Source organism: Schistocerca americana, chromosome X (genome assembly GCF_021461395.2).
Source record: "Schistocerca americana isolate TAMUIC-IGC-003095 chromosome X, iqSchAmer2.1, whole genome shotgun sequence".
Lineage (NCBI taxonomy): Eukaryota > Metazoa > Arthropoda > Insecta > Orthoptera > Acrididae > Schistocerca > Schistocerca americana.
In genome coordinates this window covers 250,628,190-250,647,513 of record NC_060130.1, presented here as the reverse complement: position 1 = coordinate 250,647,513, position 19,324 = coordinate 250,628,190, and the positions used below count along the sequence as shown (strand labels likewise).

The following is a 19,324-nucleotide window of genomic DNA, read 5'->3' as shown; positions in this document are numbered from 1 at the left end:
CTAGTGAAGGTGTATCATCGCTGCTCCCGTGTTATTAACGGTGCGTCCAACAATGCTACCACACATCAGCATGAATATAATTGTCGTCAGCTCGTTATTGTTATGTTATACAGCAGTGCAGTTATGGTTGACAGTAGTGCAACTGTGGTTGACAGTAGTGCAGTTACGGTTTACAGTAGTGCAGCTGTAGTTGAATCAGTGTTGTTCTACGAACATCGTAGAGTGGAACGGGGAAATCTTAGTTATAATTCTGTCTTCATGGACAGAGAAAAGTAGGAGTCACTTACCAGCAAGGCTAAATCACTAAAATATGGACGAAAGAGGGACGGCAACGACTACAAGTTTTCGAAGAGATATGATGTGTCGGAAGTGAATGGAGTAACCAAATTAATACAACCTGTAACTGAACACGGTAAGATTAAATACTATGCTTATGATTAAGAACTGTATGATAATCTGCATAATGATTATGTAATGCCTGGTCACAGTGGACGCGGTGAAATGCTTGAAGTCAAAGTTCTGTAGTGTAACATACAGGGATGTCCAAATTTATCTTAGTTTGTGTGAGCCTCGTCTGCAAACGCAAAAAGGTCAGAAAAAGGGAATGGTAGTGAAGCCAACGCTGTTCAAGAAGCTAAATTCCACATGTCAAGTTGATCTCATCGACTTCCAATCGCAACCAGATGGAGATTACAAATTCGTAATTATTTATCAGGACCACCTCACTAAATTCGTCGTTATCAGGCCACTGAAGTCCAAAACAGGTGAAGAGGTATTTTGGTATGCCATAACATTATTTACATTTTTATGTTGTTAGGTGCTCCCTCAGTATTGAAGTCTGAGTTCGTTAGCAAAATAATGAGCAGCTTAACTGAACTATGGCCAAATTTTAAGATTGTCCACGGTAAACCAGGACACAGTCGGATCAAAGGCAGCGTAGAGCGAGCAAATCAAGACATAAAAAATATGCTAACTACATGGATGCCGGAGCACACCACCACGGAGTGGAGCCGTGCATTAAGATTTGTGCCGCTAATGAAGAATACCACTGTACGTTTTTGAATTAAAAGATCTCTGTACGAAGCTATGTTTGGCTGTCCTCCTAAACACGGTTTGTTTTCAACAAGTTTCCCTCCTAAAGCATTGATGAATGTTCACTCTGAGAATGACCTTGAAAATATAATTAATCAAGTGAGTGTTAGCAGTGAGACAGGGACTGAAACGTTGCAGGATAATGATCACCGTAAATCTCCGTTGCAAGACGATAACATACCAACAGGAATAGAGGTTGAGAACAGAGAGAAAGAAAGTATTCCTGACAATAATGACTACTGCCTGACTGATTTAGACGAGTCAACTCGTGCTATTCAAGAACACAGGACTGAAGCGTACAAGTACTTAGAAGAACAAGCGCAAAGAGTGCGGCAGTGCTCGGATCGCTGCTGTCCAACAGTGGAAAAGGGCTGTACTGTGGCAGTCCCAGTTCCCGACTTCGATAGAGGAAGAGGAGATGCCAGGTCCATCTTGGGTGTCTCCCTCGAGACCACGGCCGATGGCTTCTACCGAATCGGGACGAGAGATGATATGCTGAGCCAACTGCACGCATGGTAATATATTGTTTGTTTTTAAATAATTATGGAAGGGACAATACGATATGCCAATGCGGCTACAACGGCAACATTTTGTTTCATGTCCCAGATCAGTACTAAGAATAATCTTAGAGGAGGAAGTTCCAGCAGAGAAAACTGTTGCTCTGAGGACAGTTGCGACGTCTCAGTCGATGGGAAGCGGCCAGGGATTCTTCAAATGCAACTGCCAGCAAAAATGTCAGGCTGTGAAATGCTTTTGCAAAAACAAAAATGTGTTGTGCAACTCAAGGTCCCTTGGTGCTTAAATCAATGAATTTTACATACTATGACTGTTTTCAAACTACAGGTGATAAACGCAACTTTCTAAGTACGACTGTTTGTTACTACAGCCATGGTTCACATTCCTTACCTCTTGGCAGTGAAGGTATACATTCACTAGTGATAGTGCACTATACCTAGTCAATGTCTATTGTTTCACAGAACTGGAATCAGTAATCCACTTTCCCTAAATGGGCCAGTGAAGGTTCACTATCACCACATCCACTAAAACATGTACACGAATGATTTTGTTGGTTGTTCTTTTCTATGCATCGAACAGTCTTCCCAGAAACGTCACATCACCAACTTTACGACCTTATGTTTTCTGCATGGCCATAACTCCAAAAAGTAAGTGGCCTACCCTCCAGTATAGACTAACCGTTTTGTGCCCATGTGTCCACATTTGAACACCTGACATGCTGCCCATGCAAAAATAAGGTACAATGGCTTGCTCTTGCCACATGAACTTGGAAGTACTGACCAACCTAAAAACGTGCTACTCGTAATTGATATAATTATTGTCTGCAAAGAAAGTAAATACTGATGTAATGTTGTTCAGTATATCGGCCTCAGACACCAATAGAAATGTGTGCACTTATACCTATTAAACCCTGTACATCCATGTGGTCGGCGGCCAGTAGCTTCCAGCGATGCACACTTGTTCTATAATTGAACAAGTTTTCAGTCTCTGTCGAATACTGTTTTTTGAGGTAAGTTCGATAAGGAAAATTCCAACTATGAAATGGATCACATGTGCTTCTGTTAGAACTTGGTCCATTTTAGTGGCCGATGTATCAACAAACAATCAGTGCCTTACAGTGCAACACTGTGGATGTCCATCCTGTAGACTGGGTTTAAGGTGGGTTGACATTTCATCGTAGAGCAATGATCTTCTGGCCGACCGTCACTGCATGCAGGCAGCTGCTTCATCAGTGCCGATGATGCCATCATTCTGAAGGCAGGAGCCACGGAGACGGAACGCCATCTTCAACAATTTTTGGAATCCTCTGGCGGTAGTATAATCTCCAAGAACACCACTTTAATTACCTTCTCTCAGCGCTAACCGACGACGGCCATTATTAATTTATTCAGCGTGAATTAAGGAGAGCGCTATGTAGGATTACTGAGGAGGTGTCTGAACCAGATCGATTTCGTTTATCATTTCTGTGTCGCTACAGTCCGTGCTAGATGTGAAACAGGCTGGAAATAACGCTGGTCTCCCATGCCAATAAGTTTCATAGCTCTATTAATTGAAATAATTTTACTTTGAAATTCTGGAATGAGAACAAAACGAAAGTGAAAGCTAATGGATTTCTTCTACATTAAATTTTGAAAAAAAGAGAAGACGACGAACCTCCGTTACTCGCCTCTTGAAACAATTACATTATTCAAAATGGCTCTGAGCACTATGGGACTCAACTGCTGAGGTCATTAGTCCCCTAGAACTTAGAACTAGTTGAACCTAACTAACCTAAGGACATCACAAACATCCATGCCCGAGGCAGGATTCGAACCTGCGACCGTAGCGGTCTTGCGGTTCCAGACTGCAGCGCCTTTAACCGCACGGCCACTTCGGTCGGCCATTATTCAAAAGAAAGGAAAGTAATCTGCCAACTAAAATGGGAAGCTAACGCTTCCTTTTATTTGTGTATCAAATTGTTGACAATTGCTTCGGGACATTGTGTAAATGGTAATGAATTACACCTATAAAAGCTCCTGCACCGCGTTCCACCTTCTCTTACGCTCCAACTACGCTGCGCAACATGATTAGAAGATAACTTATTCGAAACGCCGTAATTGTCTCCCATTGCAACGTAGAAATTGGCTCAAAGGTGGCTGCAACCCTCCTCTGAAACGGCGCCGAAGCGTGGCGCCTGCCACTTTGGAGCGTCACCCTCGTGCTCGACGAAGCTTCAAGCAGCAAGGTGTCGACACATGCGCAAGAAAGGCCAGAGCTGATATCATGTCAGCTGTAAGGTGTTTTTATGGTCATACATTGGCACTAAAATTCGGCCCAATGCCACCGCGGACGCGTCACACGATGGGAAGGTCGCCACACACCCTCTTACCCGCATTTCACCCCTTCGTTTGACGCCTCAGCCACGGAGGACAGAACCGCGACTTCTAGTACCAAAATCAAACAGGTTTCTAGCACAGAAAAAACCTTCCTAACACACGACCGCCCAGAATCGACACGAAAATGCCTCAGGGGTGGTTTCGTGCTCGAAAACGATAGTTTGCAGTGTCATGTACAACAGGACGACGTTCTTGACAGATTTTACCACTGCTGACACCGCTTCCCCCCCGCGACATTTCAACCCGTTTATAAGGGCATCGGTAGGCTGGAACCATAACGAACCGCTCTCATCCCTTTGGAGTATAGCGTAACTGTAAGTTTTGCTTTGGTATACACGATGGAGCCACTAGGGACAGTCAAACCATTCGAGGAAATCTGAGCACGATCAGAAGCAGAAAAACGTTGTTTAGTCTTTTTCACCCCACTGTGACGTATGTAAGAGGAGATGTGACACTGAAACGCACGTGAATAAAACGGCAATAGGTGTCTCTGAGGCCTCCCATTTCAGCAACAGCGTCAGTGCCACCTGCGCACCTTTGTTGGGCACTTTAAAAATGTCTTTGTACAGAGATATCCGTCTACCTAGAGGGTGACAATTATTGAACAATATGAAAAAAAACGTAAATTAGTTACAAACTACGGCGTGCACACAATTTATTCAACACGTAAAAGCACTCCGTATTCAGGCCACAAGTGGCCCATCGGGACCATCCGACCACCGTGTCATCCACAACTGAGGATGCGGATAGGAGGGGCGTGTGGTCAGCACACCGCACTCCCGGTCGTTATGATAGTTTTCTTTGAACCGGAGCCGCTACTATTCGGTCGAGTAGCTCCTCAGTTGACATCACGAGGCTGAGTGCACCCCGAAAAATGGCAACAGCATATGGCGGCCCGGATGGTCACCCATCCAAGTGCCGACCACGCCCGACAACGCTTAACTTCGGTGATCTGACGGGAACCGGTGTATCCACTGCGGCAAGGCCGTTGCCCTTATTCAACACGTAAACGTTACTAAATACATTCGGATTTAGGTTATGACATGTGCGATATGGTGATGAAGTGGCGCAGGCGAATAGCGAAATTCTGCGTGACCCGCTGAAGTGTCGAAACATCGATGCTGACGTTGACCTCTTAAATGGCCGTTTTCACCTCAGCAATGGTTTTGCTGTTATTGTTGTACATCTTTTCTTTAAAATAGCCCCACAAAAGGAGTCGCATGTGTTCTGATCCGGAGAATAAGTCGGCCAATCGAGGCTCATGCCAGTCGCCTCTGGGTACCACAGAGCCAGAATGCTGTCCCTAAGTACTCCTCCAGGACATCACTCTCCTGCTTCGATGGCGTCGAGCTCCGTCTTGCATGAACCACATCTCGTCGAAATCAAGGTATCTTTGGGTACCGGGGATGAAATCATCTTCCAAAACCTTCACGTACCGTTTGGTAGTCACCGTGCCATCAAGGAACATCGCACCGGTTATTCTGTGACTGGAAATTGCACACCACAGTCACCCGTTGAGGGTGGCGAGACTTATCGATCGCGAAATGCGGTTTCTCAGTCCCCCAAACATGCCAATTTTCCCTGCTGACAGACCCAACCAAATGAAAGTGGGCTTCATCGCTAAACCATGCATGCATGCGCATACTAATTCCCATCATGCCCCACGGCCAACCGTGCAGCTTGAACGTCCTGACGCAAACGGTTCAGAAGTTATGACGATTTTATTCAATGTAGTCCACAAGTTGTCACCCTGTATCTCTACCCGCCGACTAGACAGACAACGCTTTCGCTACCCCTCTGATTTCCCATGTGGTCAGCAGACGCTAGTGTAGAGCGGGTTGCTTGTCCCGCCTGTGGGTATGGATCGGTGAATAAGGATCTCTGGAGAGAGAATTTTAACAGTCCCCAACAAAGGTGCTCGAGTGCCACCAATGGTGTTGCCGAACTGGGGAGGGTCTTAAAGGTGTCCTTTGTCATTTAATTCACGTGCATGTCAATCTACCGTACACACTGCACAGGAAGGCGTGAGAAGTGAGGAATGAAAAAACAGAAACACCCTTTTCTGTTGCGGATCACGATCAAACTTCGTCGGATGGGTTTGAACGATCCCTGGTGTTTCCACCCTGTATACCAAAACTTACGGTCACGCTATATTCCAATGGGGTGAGGTCATGTTCAATGTGGATCCAGCTTTGCCATGTCCGTAGGAAGGGGTTGAGTCGTTCAGAGGGCGCCAACATTGGCAAAATTTGTCTGTTGTATATCGTAGCCGGCCGCTATGGCCGAGCGGTTCTAGGCGTTTCAGTCTGGAACCGCGCGACTGCTACGGTCGCAGGTTCGAATCCTGCTTCGGGCATGGATGTGGGTGATGTCCTTGGGTTAGTTAGGTTTAAGTTGTTCTAAGTTCTAGGGGACTGATGACCTCAGATGTTAAGTCCCATAGTGCTCAGAGCCATTTTGAACCTTAACGGTGGTGTGTTCGAAATATTCCCTGGGTCACCAATTACAAATCAACATGATTTCTACGCTAGGCGTCGGGGTTCTGACATTCACCGCAGAGGCGTCAAACGAAGGTGCGAACTGTGGGTAAGAGTGAATCCAGCGACCTTCCCATAGCGTAACACGTCCACAGTGGCGTTGGGCCGAGGTTTGGTGACATTTGGTGCCAATGTGGCATCATTAAACTACCTCACACCTCACATGAACTTGTGGGCTCTGACCTTTTATTAGCACGTGTCGCCGAGCCCGAGGGTGACGTAGCTGGGTGCCAAGCTTTTGCACCATTACAGAAAAAGATTGTAGGCATCTCTGAGACAAATTTTAAACACATTCCACGGTGCTTGATATCGCATAACTAATATTTAACGCACCATATCTGGCAAGAACAACATATACCAAAAGACCATGTTTTTGTAGTGAAATTAGTGTCTCGTGCTACCCTCTCGAGTTTACGAACCAAAGTGTTATTCAGTCGACACAGCAGCTACAAATTCTTACGAACAACACATGTCAATCAAAAGTGTTTACGTGTACAATAAAGCCATTCTTAATTTCCAGGGCGCTTCACCTCACTAAAACCTTTGTGTGTGAGAAAAATATGCGTAGAGAAAGAAGAGGTGAAGTATTTCATTAACTTTCCACGCATTTACTCGTATATAACAAACCTAATGATATCTAATATGGTTTCATGAGAGAGAAGAATACCTCCAAAAACCTCATGCAATCTCACTTCAGAACAGACGTCTAAGTCGATTCCGTTTGGAAGAAATCAATACTGAACAAGGGTGCATGGCTCTTTGTAGCGAAGTGTCTACACGGTGCACACATCGTTCCTGCGGCATGAAACACAGGCACAGTGCTCATATTGTACGCTTCGGTGATGACCATTCGTAATTAACGGAACAACGGAACTAACTACGCAGGCCGCTGCTGCCTGTCATTCATTTGCTCTATGCCTATTGCGTAATTATGGACAATACAGCAATCTCGACGTCATACACAGAACTTCATCAGCCGTACTGCAAACGATTGATCGTGTTCCTCCGACTCAGGGTCGTCCGCTTACACTAAAACGTGAATGCTGGATTCAAAGCCAATATGCGTGTAGTTATGACCAGACGCATACCCAAGCGTTTTATTCTCACTCTCTAACAAATTCGGGAGATTTATAAATCATATGTGGATCGATCTTCGAGTGTGTTACAATAAGATCGTGTTTGGTTACGTCACTGATTATGTCACAATAGTAGGAGACAGCGGACAGAAACTACGATTCGACTGGAATAGTCTTAGCATCATCGGCAACATCCTAATATAATGTAATTCAACAGTCGCTCATACATAGGGCTAGGGTTTTTATGACAGGGGACATACTTTTCGGTAGGACTGACATATTCCTTAAATACATATAAATGCTTCTTATGAAAAAACTACACGAATTACTGTAATTTATTCAGTTATATTTATGCATATGTGATCAATTCTCTCTGATGGAGTATACTTTACTGTCCGACTAAAATTACTTGGTGTGGCTCCGTGAACTTTCCAGGGGTCTACAAGATTCCCTGCATTGTGGGAAAGCCTACATTGGACAAACGATTCGTACGGTCCTGGATCGTTGCATGGACCATCATCGCCAAACGCGTTGATTTCAGCTAGAAAAATCAGCAGTGGCTGGACATTGTCTTACTGAAGGACATAAAATGTTGTACGATGAGACACAAGTGGTTGCCAGTGCGTCGCGGTACTGGGACTGTGCAGTGAAAGAAGCCACTGAAATCCGGCTATCTAACAATATTATAAACAGAGATAAGGGGTATCCTTTAAGTAAGAGTTGGAAACCTGTTCTGTTTGACATTAAGAAACAACGAGCCTTGTTTCTGTCATCAAACACTGTCAATAGTGTTTGTTATCGGTTTATCGTTTCCGCGAGCTTTCACCACCGGTGTGCTGTTTTGTCTGTCGCTACAGGGCAGGAGCCGCCGCGGCGTGTTTCATTTCAGCTCCGGCAAGTTGTTGCGACGGCCTACTCAGCTGAAGATGGCGGCCAGGTGAACCGCCAAAATATTGTGTCCAGATGACGGTTGTTCCGGCTGGAGACCCGACACGAACACAATCAAAAAATTACGAGTACTTGATAGTTAACGCTTCAAGTGTTGGAGCTGGTTCACTCTAATCACAGCGCCCAAAGTCATGCACGGACCGCTCACCGTTGCCAAACTGTCACAACAATTTCTCAGTCCACTTCCAGTTCCTTGTCAGGCTTTCTTTCTTGGTACGTTTGGATCCTGAATGACGGTTCTGGAGTCCGCAGCTCGTGGTCGTGCGGTTGCGTTCTCGCTTCCCACGCCCGGGTTCGCTGGTTCGATTCCCGGCGGGGTCAGAGATTTTCTCTGCCTCGTGATGACTGGGTGTTGTGTGATGTCCTTAGGTTAGTTAGGTTTAAGTAGTTCTAAGTTCTAGGGGACTGATGACCATAGATGTTAAGTCCCATAGTGCTCAGAGCCATTTGAACCATTTTTTTCACGGTTCTGGAACTTTTATTTCGTATTTCATCACACACACACACACTGACACACACACACACACACACACACACACACACACACACACACAATGAAATACACACATCTTACTGCACTGACCAAACACTGCTGGATACTTCCGCGCATGACGCGATTCAGCGTCACACATGCAGTTATCATAATCGCAGAGATCGGCTTACGTTAGATAAGCTTCGCACGACATTGCGTGAAACCAAATTTTTGAAGGCTCAACACATAACTGCTTCACCCAGTGTTGTGGCATAGCGCAATGGTTGGCGTACAGACCTTACGCTGAGAATACGACACAGCAGTGCCTGTGTTATTCAGAAATACGAAGCAAAGTTTCTTCCGACATTCATGCATGTATTCGCAGTTGCGAATATGGACAACCGTTAGCTCTATAATGGAATGAGACAATGAAAATACGTGCCGGACCGGGACTCGAGACCTGATTTCCCGCTTGTCGCGAGCAAATCACCAGCACCACCTGATGATGGCGGAACGGTTATTCGCCGAAATATCGTGGAACTTCGACGATCTGATCCGGCTCGACACCCGAGAACCTTGGATACAGCACATTCGCCGGCAAAGCCTCAGATCACAACTTAAATTCGATTTTTTTTATTTCTAATACTTTGGCGTCCTATTTTCATCATCGTATTCACTTTTTTATGTGCTCTTTCTTCTCCTCCTAGCATTCTTTTTACGTCTGGAATCTGCCTGTGTCGCTTAAAATCCGCAACCAAATGTCAACGGGGACTGATCATCGGTTGGCAACGCGGCAGCACGAGTAGCTAGCGTCAGCATAATTTCAGGTACATCGAAATCTACACATATACTCCTCAAGTCACCGTACAGTGCGTGGCAGAGGCTGTACCACTACTAGTCATTTCCTTTTCTGTTCCACTCGCAAACAGAGCGACGTAAAAACGACTGTCTATGTCTCCGCACGAACCCTTATCTCTCTTATCTTATCATCATGGTCCTTAAGCGAAATGGATGTTCTGCAGTCAGCTTCAAATACCGGTTCTCTAAATTTATTCAATACTGCTCCTCGAAAGGAACGTCGCGTTCTCTCCAGTGATTCCCATTTGAGTTCCCGAAGCATCTCCGTAATATATGCGTGTTGTTCGTACCTATGTTAGCGAAAAATGAAAGTTTACTTTTAGTGCTGAAACTGATTTTTTTCTGTCTTCAATTTGCACGTAAAGGTTAGCTTTACTAGCCGTGAACAAAGCGATCATTACTTTAGTCCTGTCGCAGATTGCTGACTGCCATTTTGTCGGATACACTGCAAATCACGAGGTTGTGGTTAGCTTGGGACACGCGTTTAAATTCAAGGCTACAAAACGCGCCGTCTGCGGCAGTTTAGCCACTGGTCACTTAAAATCAGTCGCACTTCCGACATAGGTCGCAGCGGCCACTTCCAACATTGCTCCGCGTTACACATTAACAGCATTTGTGAAGCGACCCGTCGTGTTTTCGTGTCACCTACAACCGAGCGGTAGCCGGCAGCCGATGTGGCAACACGGTAGCAGCAAGTGACACACGAAAACTATCAAGTAATTTTAATCGGTCTGTAATAATTAAATTATCGTATTCATTACATTTTCATTATTTCGAGAACTAAAGAACTTTTCTCACGTAGTTTCTTTCTTCGGCGCTCACATTTCCCAGAATATTCACTGAGGCTTTTTGCGGATGATGCTATGGTATATCGAGAGGTTGTAACAGTGGAAAATTTTACTGAAATGCAGGAGGATCTGCAGCGAATTGACGCATGGTGCAGGGAATGGCAATTGAATCTCAATGTAGACAAGTGTAATGTGCTGCGAATACACAGAAAGAAAGATCCCTTATCATTTAGCTACAATAGAGCAGGTCAACAACTGGAAGCAGTTAATTCCATAAATTTTCTGGGAGTACGCATTAGGAGTGATTTAAAATGGAATGATCATATAAAGTTGATCGTCGGTACAGCAGATGCCAGACTGAGATTCATTGGGAGAATCCTAAGGAAATGCAATCCGAAAACAAAGGAAATAGGTTACAGTACGCTTGTTCGCCCACTGCTTGAATACTGCTCAGCAGTGTGGGATCCGTACCAGATAGGATTGATAGAAGAGATAGAGAAGATCCAGCGGAGAGCAGCGTGCTTCGTTACAGGATCATTTAGTAATGGCGAAAGCGTTACGGAGATGATAGATAAACTCCAGTGGAAGACTCTGCAGGAGAGACGCTCAGTAGCTCGGTACGGGCTTTTGTTGAAGTTTCGAGAACATACCTTCACCGAGGAGTCAAGCAGTATATTGCTCCCTCCTACGTATATATCGCGAAGAGACCATGAGGATAAAATCAGAGAGATTAAAGCCCACACAGAGGCATACCGACAGTCCTTTCCACGAACAATACGAGACTGGAATAGAAGGGAGAACCGATAGAGGTACTCAAGGTACCCTCCGCCACACACCGTCAGGTGGTTTGCGGAGTATGGATGTAGATGTAGAATATCGCATCTCACCTTTTTTCCTGTAATGTGGCAAATATCTACGTTCCTCCCACATTTCCTTAGAATTCACAATATGGACTTCACCTTTACGCAGCACTGAGTTTGTGTGGCCTCTTGTTACTCTATGAGCAGGTAGCTGTTTAAGCCATTCTGGACCCTGGACTGTAACCGAGTGTCTCATTTTGTTATTCAATTTTGTTGAAGTCGACTTCGTGTGCAGCACAGTTCACAAAAACTGCCTGAAGTGAAGCAAAGTGCTGAAGGAAAAGTACAACAGTTGATGAGCAAGTAATTTCGACTGATCGTAAAATACCGTGTTGTAGACTATGCGACGTCGTAACAGTAACTGCGGAGAAGCCATGTAACGTCCAGCAGCATGTGGCAACAGGAAACACAAACGTGTAGAACAACGGATTGAAGGTGCAAAAACATTACAGCAAACACTCCTAAGGATATCCCGCCAGTCGTATACGCCATTCTGTGAAGAACTTTGTCCTCAAATTCCTCTAAGTAACTGAACCGCACAGAATTTCGTGAATTCTTAAAGAAATACACAGACAAATTCCTTCCCGATTCATTAACAATAAGAAAAAGACCACATCAGCCGAAGCTACGAAAAAACAATGCAACAAATCAGACAACGACTGGTAAAAACAACAATATGGGTATTAATTACTGAAACCACAGAATCCTTGGGAAAATATATTGCAAGTGTCATTGTGTGAATTGTGGAAGAAGATGGTCGAGCTGAAAGGTTTATAATAAACTGTAAACATTTAGAAGAACTCAATTTCTCTACCATTAGAAAATTGTTCGACAGTTCTGTGGGTGCCCTATGATCTGAAGATGTTACGTATGAAATGTACTTCTTAACGGATGCTGCCCATTATGCTAAATGCTGCCGATTCACTAAAAGCATTACACAGTAAAATGGCGCATGTGAATTGTCTAGTTCTCGCCTTACAGAGAGTCGTAGAAGAGATTCATAGTAAACTCAGTGATTTTGACAAATCAATTGGGCGTGTCAAAAAGGTATTTTTGAAAGTTCCATCACGGGCTGCAGCATTAGGTTGTTAGCTTCAGAAATTTCCTCACGACCGTCTTTCATTTTGACAAGGTCGGGGTCATGGATTTTTAACTGCAACTATTACTACCGGGACTTGATCGTTGTTAAAAGCATCATTGATTCACCCGAAACCACTGAGGCCACTTCAGTTGGACTAGCCGAAGAATTAATGTTTAATGATGAAATTTCAGGCAAACTTTCGTAAATAAAATCAGATTTTGGATTTATTCCTGTTGCCTTAGCTGCTCTAAAGCAATCAGATGTGCCACTAATAAAGCAGAAAAAACAAGTGAAAAAATGAGAATAAGTTAGAAGCTGTTTGTGATAAAGTGGGAAAAGACGTGTCAAAGAAAATAGAAAGAACGTTACGAAATAAAAAAAGGAAGAGTATCAAACATTTTGCTCCGTTTCAATGATCTTATTGGATGAAATGTTTTCTCTAAATCATTTAGGTTTAGATTCAACTGATATTGTCCATTTCAAACAGGCTTCCCTTGTGTCAATGTTGTTGTCTGACAATAGGAAATCTTACTCATTTTAAAATTTGCACAAGATATTCATTGTACACTTCAACTCGGAGCTCGAAAATTGAAGTAAAAATGAGAGTTAAAAAAAAAAAAATCACAGATTAACTACAGCCTGATAACGTTAATAATACACGCTAGCTTAGTCTCCTTCCCATGTGTATTTTTTAAAATAAATAGTTCATTATCATAAACTGACTTAATAATTTAGTTTAGAACAGAAATTTTGCCTCATTTTACTGCTCTTAAGCCACTTTTTTGTTACTGTGCAAATTGTTGTAAATTTTTGGTCATAACAGCATTTTTTGGGCATTTTATGGTGACTTTTAGGTCATAAAAATCCTAACCCTACTCATACCTATTCTCTACCGGTCTAGGATCCTTACCATACATATTTAATGAGCGGAAGAAAGATAATTACGAGAAGAATTGCCGGATTCTCCGCCAGTTTGATTAGCCACGAGAGAGTCTCAGGAACGGTCAAGCAACTCCAATGGTAGACGGCGCAAGACAGCGTTGTGCATTGCAGAGTGTCGTACTCTCTAAAGTTCCCAAGTCCCCGTTTCAATGAACATCTTGAATAATGAATACGGAAGGAAAGGTTCGGAAATATGGGATTATACGCATGGGAACCGACAACCGATCTCCTCGCACCGACAATCTTTCTTCCCGCATACTATCCAGCCAAACACGGCTGGATGACTTACAGAATAAAAACGAACATGTAGAATAAGATAGATCTTGGATGAAGTTTTCTCGAAAAATCAGCCAAGTAATATGTTCGTTTCCGATAAACGTTGTGACAAATTCCTTAAAGCGTTTATTAATGATTCAGTCAGCAGTACTTATATTAGGAGACTAGTTTCGAACCTTACAGGTTCATTTTCAAGCCTGGCCTACCGAGGCAGCACTGATCTTAATAATAAACATTACAGTGGCAACACACGCTTTATAAATGTTTACAGAATGAATGTCACAAATCACACATGCCTCTTACAAAGTCAAAATGAGTCTGATGTTGACATGGCAAGAGGCATGTGTGGATTGTGACATTCGTTGTGCGAATATTTACAAAGGATGTGTTGCCACTTTGCCGTATATTATTAAGATCATGCGTTGTCAGTACAGCCTCGGTAGGTCAGGCTTGAAAATGAACCTGCAAGGTTCGAAACTAATCGCCTAATATAAATACTGCAACTGTCGACAGAATCATTAATAAACGCTTTAAGGAATTTAAAGAAGTTACTGGTTCCCTGTCAACAAAATGTTAAAACTGAAGAAAGAGTTGTGACTGGTATCTTACTTATCATCTGGCGAATTCAGAACAAGGGCAACGTTTTGAATCCGATTTTTGTAAAACGGTATGCGAATTTATGATCTGACGCCAACGACATTCTCGACACACCAAGAATTAACAGAGGCACATCATTGGATCTTTTGACAGCTGAAAATCGAGCAAACGCTAGACTGAAACGTACCTGCTGCTTCTGAAGGCTGGGCACGTCTCCACCTATGGGGCCCAGTCCAGTGAGCTCCGTGTCTTTGCGGATGACCCATTCGATGAGCTCGCGCAGAGACAGCAGAAGCGCGTTCCAGTGCTCTGAATTGCTCTCCAGTCGGTTTCTGCAAAAAAGACGACGATTTGTGGGGTGACCGATGAACGATAGACATTTACATCGGAGAGATCTTACAATAAAGTATCTGTAATTGTGATTTCACCTCGTCTTTCTTGTTCATTAAAAAACAGCAACACTGACTTAAAAAGGGTATAGGTCAGGGACGTAGTCTTCCGCCCTTGCTGTTCAATCTGTACACTGAAGAAGCGATGATGGAAATAAAAGAAAGGTTCAGAAGTGAAATTAAAATTCAAGGTGAAAGGATACCAATGATACGATTCGCTGATGACATTGCTATTCTTAGTGAAAGTGAAGGAGAATTATATGATCTGCTGAATAGAATGAACAGTCAAATGAGTACAGAATCTGCATTGAGAGTAAATCGGAAAAAGACGAAAGTGATGAGAAGTAGCTGAAATGAGAACAGCGAGAAACTTGACATAAAAAAATTGGCTCCAAGCACTCTGGAACTCAACATCTGAGGTCATCAGTCCCCTATACTTAGAACTACTTAAACCTAACTAACCTAAGGACATCAAACGCATCCATGCCCGAGGCAGGATTTGAACCTGAAACCGTAGCAGCAGCGCAGTTCCGGACTGAAGCGCCTAGACTCCTCGGCCACAGCGGCCGGCACTTGACATCAGATTGATGGTCGCGAAGTAGATGAAGTTAAGGAATTCTGTTACCTAGGCATTAAAATAACCAATGACGGACGGAGCAATGAGGACATCAGCAGGAGCACTGGCAAAAAGGGCATTCATGGCCAAGAGAAGTCTACTAGTATCAAACATAGGCCTTAATTTGAGGCAGAAATTTCTGAGAATGTACGTTTGGAGCACAGCATTGTATGATAGTGAAACACGGACTGTGGGAAAACCGGAACAGAAGAGAATCGAAGCATTTGAGATGTGGTGCTATAGACGAATGTTGAAAATTAGGTGGACTGACAAGATAAGGAATGAGGAGGTTCTGGGCAAAATCGAAGAGGAAAGGAATGTGCGGAAAACACGGACAAGGAAAAGGGACACCATGATAGGACATCTGTTAAGACATCAGGGAATGACTTCCATGGTACCAGAGGGAACTGTAGGGGGTAGAAAAAACTGTAGAGGAAGACAGAGATGGAATACAGCCAGCAAATAGTTGAGGACGTAAGCTGCAATTGCTACTCTGAGCTGAAGAGGTTTCGACAGTGCACAGGAGAGGAATTCGTGGCGGGCCGCATCAAACCAGTCAGAAAACTATTTTAAAAAACGCTTAAGCGAAGGTCGAAACAAACAAATAGTCACACTAAGCTCGAGGTGTTACATCAGCTGGCTTCTTCGTCAGGAACTGGGCGAGAGAGCCCACAAAATAAGAATAAGGGGCAGATAAAAATGAAATGGTGTATGGCATCTGGGATGTTCGATCGCCTGGTACAAGTCTTTTTATTTGACACCACTTCAGCGACGTGCACGTCGATGACGATGAAATGGGGATTAAGACAACACACACACCTAGTCCCGATCGGAGAAAATCCCCGTCTCGGTGGGAATCGAACCCGGGACCCCGTGAGGGATAGTCAGTAACCCTAACCTCGAGACCACCAACTGCCTGGAGCTGCTGACGACAGAAAAAAGAGGAACTAAGATGGAAAGGATGCACTCAGCACTCATATCGGACGGAGATGCTCAAGCCTCTAAGGCACTGCACAGATTTTCTACACCTTCATCCACACTCCGCAAATCAACTTGCTGTGTGTGGCGGAAAGTATTGTGTGTGCCACTGTCATTTCCCCCGTTTCAGTCGCGAACATTTAGCGAGAAGGGCGATTGCCGCTAAGCTTCCGCATGGGCTCGAATCTCTATAATTTTATCTTCCTAGTCTTTTCGGAAGACATAAGTGGGAGAAAACAATATATACGGAGGCGATCAAAAAATATCCGTCCGAAGACCGTACAGTCCAGAATCGGCATGACAATCATGCAAAACCACAGTGATAATTGAGACAATCATCCCATCGAAGACCGCACAGTCCAGAATCGGCATGACAATCATGCAAAACCACAGTGATAATTGAGGCAATCATCCCATCGAAGCATCAGGTTGAAGATACCCGTTTGGTAAAACACTGTGTTATGCTTTGTGAAGAAGTGCGTGATTGCCTGCTGCACAACCTCGTCCGACAGAAATCGTCGACCCTTCAAGGTATTTTCTAAGGGACCGACGGCTTGATAATCACAGGGGGAGAGATCAGGACAATACGGCGGGTGCTCGAGCGTCTCCCACTCTTGTTGGCCTAACTTCTGCGTTACGACATTTGAGACTTGGGGACGTGCGTTATCACGAAGCAGCAGCACACTTTGTCGCAGTTGTTAGTTTTCGACAGATATGCTGCCCCACACACATTCTTCATTCTCCGATGGCTACCTACCGGTTTTTGTCCTTCGGCGGCCAAGAAAAGAATAACAACACATTGGTCCTGTTTGGACGCATTTGGTAATAACGTCGCCATAGTTAAGTTTTCCGCATTTACCGCATGCACGTCGGAAAGACACGAATGCCGTACTAATCCCTTGCCTATATTTCGGTGCTCATATACCCGCATGAGAGTTTGATCGCCTCTTGTATTTGTTGACTCTTCTAGGAACGTACGCTCTCGGAACTTCAATATTAAAGCACACCGTGATGTGGAACACCTCTTTTGCAGCGTCTGCCTCTGGATTTGGCTGATCATCTCTGTGACGCTTTCGTGCTGACTAAATGAACCTGTAATTTCTCATGGAACGTTATATCAGCGGCTTTCCAGATTACCTGAAAGACATTTCCTATGTCGAATATTTACCATGATGAAGGCTATGAAATGCAATACGATCACAATATAAATATACATATCCCTGGGCATATACCTTACACAACTTAATCAAATTGTTCATTATAGTGAAGAGAGACGAAACGTGGAATCTGTACGTTTTTATTCCAAAAAAATAAAGCAGTCTACAGCAGAAGTTTCATCTGAACACCACAGTACTTTAGTAGGCATGATAATATTGAAGGCGATCTGCCTTTTCGTTCCTCCTACTTTTCAAACAGTTTACCGACTTTCCGGTTTGATAAAGGTATTATGGTTCAAATGGCTCTGAACACTTTGGGACTTAACTTCTAAGGTCATCAGTCCCCTAGAACTTAGAACTACTTAAACCTAACTAACCTAAGGACATCACACACATCCATGCCCAAGGCAGGATTCGAACCCGCGACCGTAGCGGTCGCGTGGTTCCAGACTGTAGATAAAGGTATTATTTGGTATTAGGTACTTAAAAGAGTGACTATATCCTGAGTATTAGTGGAAAACGATGATTCTGAGGATGAAACTGCAAGTTATGTTTAACTTCATTACAACAAGGCCGTTTAGCTAACCAGTGCGTTTCTCGGAGTGTCATGCTGAGGAAGGAATTGTTAATTACACGGTTTTAATGTTACATGATTAGTGAGGACGTATGTCAACTTTGTGCATCAAAGTTCTTGCGAAGCAGTATCAGTGCTACAGAAGCGAGCAGCTTTCGATCTAAAATTAAACACCGTAAAATCCGACGAGTGTGTGTATCGACGGTTTCATACGTTCGGTAAACCCGATTTCAATTAAAACAGAAACGTACAGAGAATACAATGCGACTGCTAATGACGCCAGAAAATGCCGGAGTACTAACTGGGTGGGTGTTCGTATCACAATATACTAATCAATGCGAGTGATGTGTCGAATATCGTAATGATTATAAGCGCACGCTGCTGACTGGATAGGATTTCGTGGCTGACTAGTTATATTTCATTCTGACCGATTCATTCTCCGACCGCTTTCGAAATCCAGAGAGGAACCTTACTCACAGCTACAATGAAGCAAACTGTAAAACACATTCTCACTCTGGTGAATGGCCATTCACACACACACAAACACACACACACACACACACACACACACACACACACACACACACACGTGATAAATGATAAAGTCACACCATTTTTTTGATCTTTTAACTTGCCACGTCTCTCGCACTTTTGCAGAACATCTTTCAATTTAATATTGTTCTGTTATTTTTTCTGTTCTTTTTAGCACACTGCACTCACATTCGGAAGGATAACGGTTCAAGTGCCCGTCCGACCATCCAGAGATAGGTTTTCCATGATTTCCATAAATCGCTCCAGACAAATGCCGGTATGGTTCCTTTAGAAATAGCACGGCCGGTTTCCTTCCCCGCACTTTCGTAATCGCAGCTTGTGCTCTGTCTCTAATGACCGCGCTGTCGACGGGACGTTTAACTCTCACCATCCTTCCTTTAGCAGCGCACCTAGTTTTCTCCTTAAATGCAATGTCGGTTTTATCCACTTTGCGATAGTCTTTTACCGATCTGACGAACTACATTTTGGATGATAGCCCTTTTTCAAGGTACTTCTTCCTTTGGGCCAAGCACTCCGATCAATACTATAACGTGAGAAGCACCAACCTATTGTAGAATAACATTTGCCTCTTTTTTCTTGGTTTACCTTCGAGAGTCATTGCAATCGTAAAGTATATCCCCTTATTAATCCGTATTTGTCG

General features: G+C 43.8%; 1 protein-coding gene and 1 pseudogene across 1 annotated transcript in view; both read right to left on the bottom strand.

Annotated features, from left to right (window-relative positions):
- LOC124555944 (dystrophin-like) overlaps nt 1–19,324 on the bottom strand; it is a gene marked incomplete at its 5' end in the record, with an annotated part of 300,198 nt that overhangs the window by 216,774 nt on the left and 64,100 nt on the right. The window contains one exon of the mRNA XM_047129994.1: nt 14,606–14,750. Within this exon, the coding sequence (XP_046985950.1) occupies nt 14,606–14,750 (145 nt within the window). The remainder of the gene's footprint in view (nt 1–14,605; nt 14,751–19,324) is intronic.
- Nucleotides 4,859–4,976, bottom strand: LOC124557041 (annotated as a pseudogene).